The sequence below is a fragment of the Schistocerca gregaria genome, chromosome X, assembly GCF_023897955.1.
Source record: "Schistocerca gregaria isolate iqSchGreg1 chromosome X, iqSchGreg1.2, whole genome shotgun sequence".
Classification (NCBI taxonomy): domain Eukaryota; kingdom Metazoa; phylum Arthropoda; class Insecta; order Orthoptera; family Acrididae; genus Schistocerca; species Schistocerca gregaria.
The window spans coordinates 859597030-859609998 of NC_064931.1; the positions used below are offsets into that span (position 1 = coordinate 859597030).

General features: G+C 38.9%; 1 protein-coding gene across 1 annotated transcript in view; it reads left to right on the forward strand.

Moving 5' to 3' along the window:
• Positions 1-12969, forward strand: part of LOC126298676 (epoxide hydrolase 4-like) — a 110953-nt gene that overhangs the window by 45563 nt on the left and 52421 nt on the right. The window contains exon 3 of the mRNA XM_049990108.1: positions 11743-12018. Within this exon, the coding sequence (XP_049846065.1) occupies positions 11743-12018 (276 nt within the window). The remainder of the gene's footprint in view (positions 1-11742; positions 12019-12969) is intronic.

Here is a 12969-nt window from a genome sequence, read left to right on the forward strand (position 1 = left end):
TGGCTTATGTATTATGTCAAAGAAAATTCTCACTTGTGTTCATAGTTTCCACTGGAAGATAATGAAAGTTTAACAGAAATATAAACACACTAACAAGCTCAGGAAGTCTATTACTAATGGATGATCATTGTAACTTACAGAACTTACAATACCGAAATGATATTCATGTGGATCCTGATTAAATTTTGCTGTCAGGACATATCTGAAACCTCTTTCCCACAATATTCAGATATTTCTAATGTACTTCCAATTGTTATTCTTAGAGACTGGAGAGTGTTTTTGGAAGCAAAACTGTTACTCCTCTCGGTGAGAATGGTTTTCCCTGTCATTAACATTATTTAAGTTTCTGACTTTTTGTACAAAACAGCCTTAGGAAAGTTGGTCATACATCTAGTGAGTGATGCCATTGATTCACTGCCTTTGAATCCTGATGCTTCAGTTTCGCTGAAGAATTTTATTCTGTTGGCTATTGAGTTACTGAATAACTGCAGAGCTAATCTTACGTTAATTCGTTGAAAAGAGGATGGATCAAAGTGGGTGAAAGCTAACTTGTGACAAACTCTGAACCTTGTGAATTCTGGGGAACTGTCTTGTTCATAAACTCTTCGATAAAAATTGTAGTTGATCATCTTAAAATTCAAAAATACCTCTGATTTATCACAAAACTTATTCTTTACTCATTTTATTGTATGAATAGTCTGAAAATGCCCAGATTCTTCTGCTTTATTCAACTGGATTTGATATAGAGAAAGTCATTTTATTTTTATGCCACTAATTGATAGACATTGTCAGACCTTTTTTATTTGTTTGACTGCCATCAGAAATGAATGCAGTAATTCTTATTATGCCGTACTCTAGCTGGATAATTATTTGAATCAATATCGGCGAAACTACGTCACCAGGAGTTGCACTGCAACAAGCATACACAGCAACAGGGTGGATCTAGTTATACAGTAGAGGAACAAAATAAACACCATAACATGATTTGCAAGTGTATTTTTAGTCTTCTGGGGTATAATCCCCTAAATTGATGAAACCATGAAGTTTGTTCAAAGTGTTATTGAAATATAGTGCTTCTTGGAGTCTAGTTTAATAAAAAATCATTTGTTTTCAGCTCGTTTTTCCCAAAAATATTTCTTAATTGCTTCCACTAAGCTCATAAATGTGGTTTGGAAGGAAGTGGCAACAATTCATGCTTCAAATGATGACTGTATTTTTGGGAAGACTTAATTTTTAAGAGCATGCTGTCCTCAAGGAACACGTTAACATACCACATTCCCTTACTGCTTTTCAGTTGTCATTTCTTTATCATAGTCCCTACTATGTTTCAGTTTCTTACTGAGTTTAGAATGATCTGGGAGATTTGACTGAGACATCTTAAACTTTTGTAGGAGAGCTGCTTTCACAGAAGATTCAACTTCAAAATTTCTTATATTTCAATGTCCTCTGTAATGAAATTACTGCTGCATCCAGTTATGTTTCATTCTGTAAATTTTCCTTGAAAAAAGAAACGGTGAGAGACACGATAACTTCTTGTTCAAAATTTCCTTCGCTGTGGCTTCTCTCTTGAGTATTTTACTGGCAATTTTCTGTTATGTAATACTTTTGATAGATATTGCAGTACATTGGGAAATAAATGAGGAATGCTCCTAGTTTTAGAGACCATCTTTGTCTTGGAATTTTAACTTGTTTATTGCTGATGATAAATAAGCCCACTCTTGTGATAAGTTCTTCACTCAAATGTTAATCACACAGAAAACAATTGAGTGAGATCTGTCTTTTTGAGGTATTGCTCTCACCCATTTGGAAAACTTTGTTTTTTGGAGGTCTAAAAAAATGTTTACCTTTACTTTGTAGCCAGATCTGCATGCTGTAGTGAAACCCGTAGGCAAATTTTTTTATTTTTTATTTTTTTTTTTAGTTGTTCTTGAAGTATGAGTAACTGTAACTCTTAACACCACTTTATCACTGCAGCCTTCAACTGTGCACTGTTACCTTTCAACACTTCAACAAACCCACAAAATAAGCACAGACACTACCAACACAACCTTTTAGATATGGTAAAATCACATTTGTCTCGAGTGACAGTGCTGCTTGTAGCTGGCGGGCACGCCATCTATCCAGTGCTACCTGTGTTAAGGTGCCAGGAGGTAGCACACTTTCTCTTGTACTTGTTGTGAGACTACAGATGCATCATGGAGGAGGTGGAGGTGGATAGCAAGGAATTTGCCCACACAAAATGAGGGCAGCTGAGTGGCTGCTTGGCCCCAGGTTCAAACTGTAGACCACCAAGGGTAGGAAGCCGGCAGTAGCTGAGCAAGCCTGAAGGTGGCCTTCTGGTTGAAGGGCACAATCAGCAGCAGTAGCAGCAGCATCCAGGGGTGTGGCTAGATCATCCTTCCAGACTGGTAAACCAGTGTAGGTCCCTCCTCACATCTGGTGGCTGTCATACTGCATACTTGTCTACAAATGAGTTGTATTTATATGGGTTTGTTCTGTCCTTATTTCACTGTGGCATAAATTCCGGTCATGTAAGCTACAACAGAGCTGCAACTCAGACATTAAGCAAGCAGAATGCTCACCACCTGACGGTTCTACCTTTCTGCTGTGACAATGAAATCACATCTACATTTGCAAGCCACTGCATGGAGTATGAATTTTGTGTTACACTCTCAAATAAAGGGAGGGGAAAAGATGGCTGTCTATATGCCTCTGTACAAGCTTTAATTTCTCATATCTTTGTGGTGCTTGCACAAAAATCTATTAGTGGCAGTGGAATCATTCTGCAGTCACCTTCAAATGCCATTCTCTAAATTTCCTCAATAGTATCTTGCAAAAGTAAATAGTCTTCCCTTTGGGGATATCCATTTCAATTCACAAAGCATCTCCATAATACTTGCATGTAGATCGAATCTACTAGTAACAAATCTAGCAGCCTGCCTCTACATTGCTTTGATGTCTTCCTTTAACCCTGTGTGGTGGGGATCTCAAACACTGATTAGTTATAAAGAGTGGATCGCAGTACTGTTCAATATGTGGTCTCCTTTACAGATCCCCCCCCCCAGGGGACTCAGTTCTTTCACAAGTTCGTTCATGGTGCCTGTAGGGCACCAAGCTGTTGCAGCCCATTCATCCTTCCTGGGCTGAATTTCCTTGCCTTGCCCTTACCCTCCCTCTGTGTCCTCTCTCCTTCCGTGCTGCCCACTCTTTCCCCTCTCTGTCTTCTTGTGTGTGTTGATCTGGCTATCCCACTAGTGTCCTGTATTCCTTGTGGTTTTGTTCCCCATGCCTTTTCTTTTTCATCCTTCCTTTTTGGTATTTTTGGTATTTTTGGTTCCCCTCCATTTCTAAATTTTCTCTCCATAGTGTGACAACAATTGGGACATCTTCGGTGTGGATTCCCCTCCCCCTTCCTTCTCTGCCATTAGACCCCTTCCATCCCACTAGGTCACCAGAACCTATCCCCCATCCCCCCCCCCCCCCCCCCCCCCCCATCTCCTCGAGGGGCAGATTTACAGCTTTAAATCAAATTGTTCTTGGACCGACTCCTGGGAGGCCATCTCCTGTCTAAAAAACTTTGCACAATTGAGGAGACTTGCACCACGTGACATTCTTCCCTCTGTCTCACCCGCTGGGAATGTAACATCATCTACTGTGTTCATGTTGGCCATACCAGGTTGCCCCATGGTTTTTTACTCTGCAATGAGCAACCATCTTTAACATATGAACCACACTTTGTTAAAATTCACCCAATAAACCAAAGCTGAACACTGGCCATATCTACTACCATCCTTGCATGCATGTTCCATTTCATATCGCTTTGCAATGCTACACATAGATATTTAGTTGATATGACTGTGTCAAACAGCACACTACTGACATTTACAGCTACATCTAAATCTACATGGACACTCTGCAAATCACACTTACGTGTCTGGCAGAGGGTTCATCGAACCACCTTAACAATAATTCTGTTATTCCAATCTTGTGGGTGGAAAAATGAACACCAGTATCTTTCTGTGCAAACTCTTGATTCCCCTTATCTCAGTATGATTATTTTTCTCCCTATGTAGGTCAGTGTCAACAAAATATTTTCTTATTTGGAGGAGAAAGTTGGTGATCGAAATTTTGTGAGAAGATTCTGCTGAAACAAAGAACACCGTTGTTTTAACGATGTCCATCCCAAATCCTGTATCATGCCAGTGATGCTCTCTCCCCTATTTTGCTATAATACAAAACGTGCTGCTCTTCTTTGAACTTTCTCAACGTACTTCATTAATCTTATCTGGTAATGATCGATTACCACACAGCAGTACACTAAGAGAGGATGGACAAGCATAGTGTAGGCAATCTCTTTAGTAGATGTGTTAAATTTTCTAAGTGTTCTGCCAACAAAACCCCGTGTTTAGTTTGCCTGATGCTATATTTGAAAATTTCTATTGTCACCCCTATGTGGTGCCAGGCTGTGTGCTAAGTACTTGATGCCGTGTAGCAATACTTGTATTAGCTGGTTGCTTCTACTGTAAGCACCTAGCCAGCCCTTGTCTGACCTGCTTCCATGAGGCTCTTGCATTACTGGTAATGGTGCTTTATTCAGCCATGCTAGGTAAATTAGTTGCAGTGCAACAAAGTTAAGTGTACATTAGTAGCAGTCCCATGTTTGGTGAATATTGAAGAGGTGAGTAGACTGCCTCAGACCTATAAGCCTCTACCATCGCTGTAAGATAACCATTTAGATAAGAGACAGATGTTGGAAAACTGGACTAAACCTGTCAAGTTGCACTCAGCTGATTCTTTCTGACAATTTTGAAGAGGACCCCAAAACAGCTTTTGAAACTGATAAGCCAACAAGCCCTTCACATAATCTACTAACTGCTGCAGTTTCCCCAGTACATTGGAAGGCAAGGGACAGGAAAATCCTTCACTACTAAATGGCTCCCACTCTATAGTATAACAGAAATCAATTCAGATCACAGGTAGAAGAGTATACTGTTGATGCATAAGGACCCGTATTCTTGTATCTTCAGGAGACATTTCAGTGTGATACTGTTTTAGTAAGGGGCAATGTCCTTAATAGTAAGTAGGCCTTGAGTGGCTAAGAGATAAAAGGGAAACTGCCTAGCTTTATTAATGATTCATGCAGTTATTCACCTCTCCCTTTCACCACCAGCCAACATGTTGGAATCATGGTGTGCATGTACATGTGTACCGTAGGGCTACTATATATTCCACAGATCTACCACTACACAATGTCCTAAGTGAAAAGATGGGTCCCTCCTTCATTTTATTTCAATGTATGTAATTAGGGACACGGTACCGAGTGAAAAGTAGAGATACTGTACTTGTGAGTAGTATCGGTCAAAAAGTATCGTACTCGTGAAGGTATCGACACAAAAGTATCGATACCCCAAGTTGTTGATGCTTTTGGTGTCAATAGATTTTTCGAACAAAATATGAAAGTTTACAAAATTTCATCATAGAAAAATTGAAAGTATCAATACTTTGGGGTATGTTTTCAAATGCTCTATGAAGTTCTTTTGTATGATTTGTACTTCATATCATACAAATTCAACATCTATCCATATTTTGAGATTTCAGAAATTTAAATGAACTTCACAACTTCCAGTCTAGTTCTAACATAAAATTGGTAAGCAATAATATAATGCACAAGACACAGTACAGTCTGCTCCATACAGCATAATATGTGCCTACGTAGAAGATACACTGCAAGCCCTATGAATGTTTTAACATTGAAAATAATAAGCAATATTTCAAGTAATCAAACAATTTATTTAGTATAAATATTTCACAATATGAAATCCAAATTATGATTATATATTTCAAACCTACCATTCTTCCTCTGCACAATCACTTAAAAATAGTTTATCCAACCGTTTTGGTGATAGCCTGTTTTGCGGTTTAGACATAGTACTGTCTGCTTTCTAAAACAATTTTTCTGAAGGCACGGACGTAGCTGGGATTGCCATTTATTCTTTAGCCAGCATTATATAATTGTGGAAATACACATTTTGTATCTTTCCACTGTTCAAATGAGTTCGTAGATAGTGGGATAGTGGCGACACGGATGTTGCTAAATATAGCGCCATTTCATCTGTCAGATTTACTGAAGATAGTGGGTTCATGAAAGAGGAAGTGGCTGAACCTCTTCTCCCCCCCTCCTCCTCCTCCTCCTTCTCCTCCTCCTCCTCCTCCTCCTCCTCCTAGGCCAGCGTTTTGTGAGGGCTCCAAAAGTCATAAGATGTGTCAGCTGACAAATCACTATCCGTCTCGCTATTAGTGTAGGTGGTGACAGGATTTGTTGCTACCAGTCGCGACTTATCATAGATATTGTTCGGGCACAAGCTCTGGCGTCTTGAAAATGGATGTTTTTGAATCTGTGATTGAGTAAGCAAGACATGGCTCTTAAATGACTACTTACCACTTGTCCAAACCTGTGCTGAATCTTCTAAGGGTTCCTGCCACCCAGTCACTAGACAGATTCAAAGTGTCTATTTGTGCTTTTAAAAAGTTGATCATCGGTATAATTTTAATGATGGTCACATACTGCTCTCCAGATATTTCTTTAGAAACTTGTTCCAATGACTTCAAAACATGAAGCAGATCTTTAATATTTTGCATTTATATGGCCGATGGAGTAGGCGGTGCTTCCTCAATAAGCATCAAAATTTGATACACGAAAGGAGCCAGTTCGATATACCTCTCAAGCATATAATATACAGAATTCCAATGCGTCTTTACATCTAAGATCAACTTCAAAGTAGTTCCAGTTTGTTCTTGCCTTAATAAATCACTTTGAATCATGCTTGACTTGAAATATTTAACATATCTAACTTTATTACACAATAAATTTAAATCATTGATTGACAGTCGATTCAGCAATAAGATTAATGGTATGGGCAAAACAATACCGCTACCATATTTGCACCATTATCAGTAATAATAGCGGTGATTTTCTCAGATTTGATACTCATTCCTCGACAAATTTCTTGCATCTGTTCAGAAATGTAGTCGCCAGTATGCCGTTGATCCAGCGAAACAGTAACAATGCAGCATGAAGTAAGTTTATTGTTATCAGAATAGTGGGCAGTGACACCTAAATAACTAGTGGTAGTCATTATCTCGGTCCATACATCACAGGTTATTGAGATATTATTAAAGGTTTCAAATTTCAGTTCAATTTTCGATCGCATAACGCTGTAGAAACTGTCTAGATTTTCTTTAAGAGTGTCTACGCTCGCAATTTTAAAAGATGGATAAACCTGATGCATCAATTTCCGAAATCCACGACCTTTAACAATGTCAAATGGTCGTTTGTCCACACAAATAAAATAAAGCAACAATTTGCATAACAGAAGTTCCCTCTCCCTCCATCCACATATGATAGCTTTCTCTGTACTGTTTTTCTGATGGAAAGTTGCTTCTTTTTGTTAGACAGTCTGCGTCCGTTTAGTTCTCTGATGATTGCACAGGGTTGAAGACCTTATTGTAGGAAACAAAAAATAAAAACTTCCAGTGTAGAACACCTCATACATGTGCTTTTTCAGCCGGCCACTGTGGCCGAGCAGTTCTAGGCGCTTCAGTCCGGATCCGCACAGCTGCAGCGGTCGCAGGTTCGAATCCTGCCTTGGGCATGGATGTGTGTGATGTCCTGAGGTTAGTTAGATTTAAGTAGTTCTAACTCTAGGGGACTGACAACCTCAGATGTTAAGTCCCATAGTGCTTGGAGATACTTTAACCAGTTTGGGCTTTTTCCTCTATTCTCTGATAGACGATGATTTAGTTTTTTCTAAATAAAAATGAACTGGTTTCAGAAAAAGTAAAAATCTAAAAAGTATAATATTCTAACAATATTAGTAAATTTACCTCGATATTGGGCTTTTGGGATGCTTTTGCAAATGTTTCTTCATATTTGACGTATTCCCCAATGATTTTAAGGTTTTGAAGTAAATTTTTCATTTCACTTCATTGGTGTTTAATTGCGTGTAATAATTTTCAGAGGTGCCATCCTAGGTGTGCATGCAAACCACTTGCTGACAACTGACAAACTAATTTTTATTTTCAAGAAAGCCAAATTGTTCATTTAACATTTCTAACACAAAGTACCACGTGTGGACATAGTATTTTGTTAGCGTTTCGAATAGCCAGTAGCGTTGCAACAGTGTTGCTAGCCTAATCTTTGTGGCGCGGCAGTCGCACTGCATCAGTGCCAACAGTCGGAGCCCTAAAAAGTACTCGTTACCTACCATGAAGTATTCATTGAGTGAAAGAATCGATTGCAAAATGTCGAGTAGAAAAGTATCGTTATCGATATAAATGTACTCAATACTCCAAAGTATCAATACTTTTTCCGTGTCCCTACGTGTAATATGCTGATGATGTCCTCCAGTTGTCTGCACCAGACATTGAGCTGTTGATAATATCTTGCTATTAAGAAACACATTTTTCAAACAAAAGGCGAAGTATATACTTAAGCACTGTTACGGGGTCAGTAATTAACAACCTGTAGGGGCAGTTTCAAATTCTTACACAAAGTACTCAATGTGGAGTAGTCAATATGCTGCCACGTGACTACTTTTTGATTTGGATACACATGCCAGATAGAACAGTACCCAGATGAAAGCTACAAAATGTGTACAATAAGGATAATTTGATGCTGGATTTGACTGTATTAGTGACACATGTGACTATATTCCTTAAGCATCTGTCTTCTAGCTAACTAAGAGAATAACTTGTCTACTATTTAAGTAAATATTTCTGCTTTACAATTGGGTTCAAATGTTGGCCACCTAATGAAAACTTTGCCACTTTTTGGTTGGTGGTGGCAAAATGTATCATAATGGGTAGAGATTGTGACAACTGTTCTTTAGAACTGGAAACCATTCCATTAAACAAACATGAATATTGGAGGATTCTGTGGAGAGGTGAAGGATGCATTGTTAATGCTATAATGACAAACTTCTCTCTTGTGACAAATAAGGGATGCGTGGTCCAGACTGTGGCAAAATATTTTGCTATTAGGTTTCCATCGTTACCAAGTGATTGTTGAAAGGAGCTTTTGGAACCCCAGTTCCACCAACAATGCAATTTACAACTGCCTTTCACCATAGGAAAGCTGAATTCACCCTAATTTGTGAGCCCAATACTGCACCAGGCTATGACAAAAACCAGTATGTGTTGTGGGCACCTCAGTGAGAAAACTAGAAAAGTCCATCAACCTGTTAATGTTTATGGGAAACAGGACAGATTCCTGACTTCTGGGAGGAAGATCCTGTTTCCATCCTCCTCAGAAAATTGAAGTACCAAACTTGTCCTAGTAACTATTGTAGTTTTTCTTCCACTACCTGCTTTACGTGATGGTCAGACAGTCAACTGATTCTGGGCCTGGTTCTCAGAACCCAGATAATACTTTTCCCCTCTTCCTTTTATTTGTTGTTGATCTGTGGTACTACTTAGTCACAATATCCACAAACAAGTCCACACGAGAATCTTCTTTGGCACATGTTCATGTTTTGTGGTTTTTTCTCTCCTTTCATTGTTTTAGATGATCTGGTGATGACCTGTCAGAATGTTGTTTTATAAGAGGCAGTTGTAGTAGCTTTCTCAGAACGACCTTTTCTTAACAGCTGTAGGTAATGTTATACCCATAGCAAAGACACCCTTCAGTGGTCTTTGTTCATTTATTACTTTAGAATTTTCAGTTCACATTCTTAGCCTGGCAACAAGTCAACAGTTAGAAGGCTAGAAGAGTAAGCACTAAAGCTTGGTTCAAAGTTTTTCAACAGAAAAATTGTTTTTCTTTTCACTGTTACATTCATGATTTTAATGTGTCAATGCCTGTACTGAAGGCGCCATTTTAAAAATGCAATGGTTTTTTTAATTTGATCAGAAGATTGTGGTTTTCGTGCATGAAGTGCCTGAAAACTCCATTCCACACAGTGCTTCATTTGTTAAAAGTGCATTGTTACTGGTATATGGGAACAGATTGAACTTGCCTGTTCCAATTTTATATAGCTGTATGGTACATAGATGATTTTGGATGCCCATTGTATGACTGTTGGACCATGAGATCTGGAGGAACTGGATGAAATCCACTGTGACTAAATCACACAGACCAAGGTGCATTTAGTACAAGGCCCACTCCAAACATTAGGCAGAGGCTGGCAAACTGGAACTTGAGTAAGGCAGCAACTCCTCATGATGCGGGAAGCATACAAATTATGCAACGTATGACAGGCACCTTCATTTCATTCTGTTGATAGTGTAGTCATGGTAAGACTTTCATTAACTGTGTTCAAGCAATTAGTTGTTATAGGGTTTGTTCAAAGAACTGATTTTTCAGAAATGAGAGTGAATGTTGAAGTAAATAATGCCTTGGACTTCTCAAGAGTCCCAGAATTGTTTGAGATTTAATGAATTTCAGAAAAGTGAGCAGTCCAAATATATTTTCTCAGGTATTTGGTTTATAGTACAGGGTGATTCAAAAAGAATACCACAACTTTAAAAATGTGTATTTAATGAAAGAAACATAATATAACCTTCTGTTATACATCATTACAAAGAGTATTTAAAAAGGTTTTTTTTTCACTCAAAAACAAGTTCAGAGCTGTTCAATATGGCCCCCTCCAGACACTCGAGCAATATCAACCCGATACTCCAACTCGTTCCACACTCTCTGTCCAGAACTTTTCCCTTTGCACAAACACCCATTCTCTGTAAACTGTTTATACCAATGTTTAATACACCACCTATCAGGAGGTTTAACACCATACTTCTTTCGAAATGCACGCAGAACAACTGTCGTCGATTCACTTCTGCCGTACTCAATAACACAAAAAGCTTTCTGTTGAGCGGTCGCCATCTTAGCATCAACTGACGCTGACGCCTAGTCAACAGCGCCTCAAGCGAACAAATGTACAGCTAAATGAAACTTTTTAGCTCCCTTAATTCGCCAACAGATAGTGCTTAGTTCTGCCTTTTGTCGTTGCAGAGTTTTAAATTCCTAAAGTTGTGGTATTCTTTTTGACTCACCCTGTATTTTAGAGGAGCACAAAAATTTTGAAATAGACTCCCTCAGCTCCACAAAGGTTTTCTCAGTCTTGTCTTCAGGCTTTTCCCATGAGAAACCTAAGCTGTTGTGAAGACAATGAAGCAGAGGAGCTGTGAGTGAAGGAAGAACTTTCTCATTTGTTCATATTCTATTAGTGGTCTTCTGATCTATCAGCAATAGGACCTCCTATTCCTCCCAAGACAGCAGCACAAGCACATTTTCTGCTGGCCACCAGGTGACATACGAGTAAGGTGAATTGAGTGAGCTGAAAAAACAAGTGTGCATGGTGTGTGCGCGTGCGCGTCGGCCTCTTTACAGTTCAGTGAGTACATCGAAGGCCCTGATGCCAAATGACCTAGATATCACCACCATCACCCCCAGCACGACACAGTTGCCGCAAGTGAAACCATCTTTCAATGCCCAGAGTACAGTGTCTGATATTATAGGAAACTAATAAAGCAATTGCGGATGTAGAGTTTTTAAATTTTTTTTTATGTCTAGTTCATACTGTTGTAGTAATTTTCTTAAGCTTGGAAAAATGTTGTTGGGTAAGAGAGTTGACTAATTTCTTTCTTTGTTAGTTGGCAGCACTGTTCTTACTCTTGTGTACGTACTCATCAACATTTTTATACAAAAAAAAAATTGTTATGTATGATTTGCTTTTTTTTGTGCAGGGTTGTTGCTCTGGATCTTAAGGGATTTGGTGACTCAGATAAGCCAGCCTGGAGGAGGAGCTACCGTGTTGACACATTACTGGCAGAGCTGAAGGAACTGATAACAGCTCTTGGAACCTCAAGCTGTACAGTTGTTGCTCATGACCTTGGTGCATTATTATGTTGGTACCTTGCACACCAATACCCTAATATTGTTGAAAAATTTGTGTGCATATCGTGTCCCCACCCAAATGTTTACTGGAGTACAGTTCCAAGAGAGAGTGTTTTCAACTCGAGGTAAGCATTTTCCATCTAATATTACTTTGTATCAACAGAAGTTTGTTGAATTACCTAGTTTCTTTTCTGGTGTTGCAACTGAATGATTTAAGTGTGTTGAGGCCTTAAATGGAGGAGGATGAATTTTATCCATAGTGGATGCTGTTGAACTCTCTGGCTGTTCCTTTATAGGGTGTAGAAAAATTTCCGCTACCAGTCACAATAAAAGGTTGTTTATTTGCCACATGATTGGTTTCAGGCTTGTGCTCATCCTCAGGTGTTTATACTTTCATGTTCATGTTTATATTGCTGGAGGTCACTGTATAAATAAAAAAAATTGCTGGTGACTAAACACACAAAAGTGGGACAATTGTAAGTGGCAAGGCAGCATTTGTCGAAAATATATCTGTACTTACAGAAAGATGAAGCATCATTATTATAGTTATACTGTGGTGACAGTTTTTCCACTTAGTTGCACACTTATCATTATTTTCATGTCCATATTTCAGTTTTATAAAGTTTAGCTGCATATTTCACTATTAAGATGTGCACTTGTGAAATACACTGTGTTTACATACGAACATGTGGGCTATGGTCTGGGTTATGGTCAGAGAACTTAGCCACAGGAAGTGCAAGTGTGTTGCACATATAGAAACTTAAAAAGCTATTATAGACTGCAAAGTTTTTTGATATACATTATGAAATTTTTTGATCCACATTATGAAAGCCGACTGTGGTGGTCTCGCGGTTCTAGGCGCTCAGTCCGGGACTGCTACGGTAGCAGGTTCGAATCTTGCTTCGGGCATGGATGTGTGTGATGTCTTTAGGTTAGTTAGGTTTAAGTAGTTCTAAGTTCTAGGGGACTGATGACCACAGATGTGAAGTCCCATAGTGCTCGGAGCCATTTTTTGTTTTTGCAAGCTCCACTTGTTTGTTGAGAGAAAGGTCTGGTGAGTTATACCCACAGCTCTT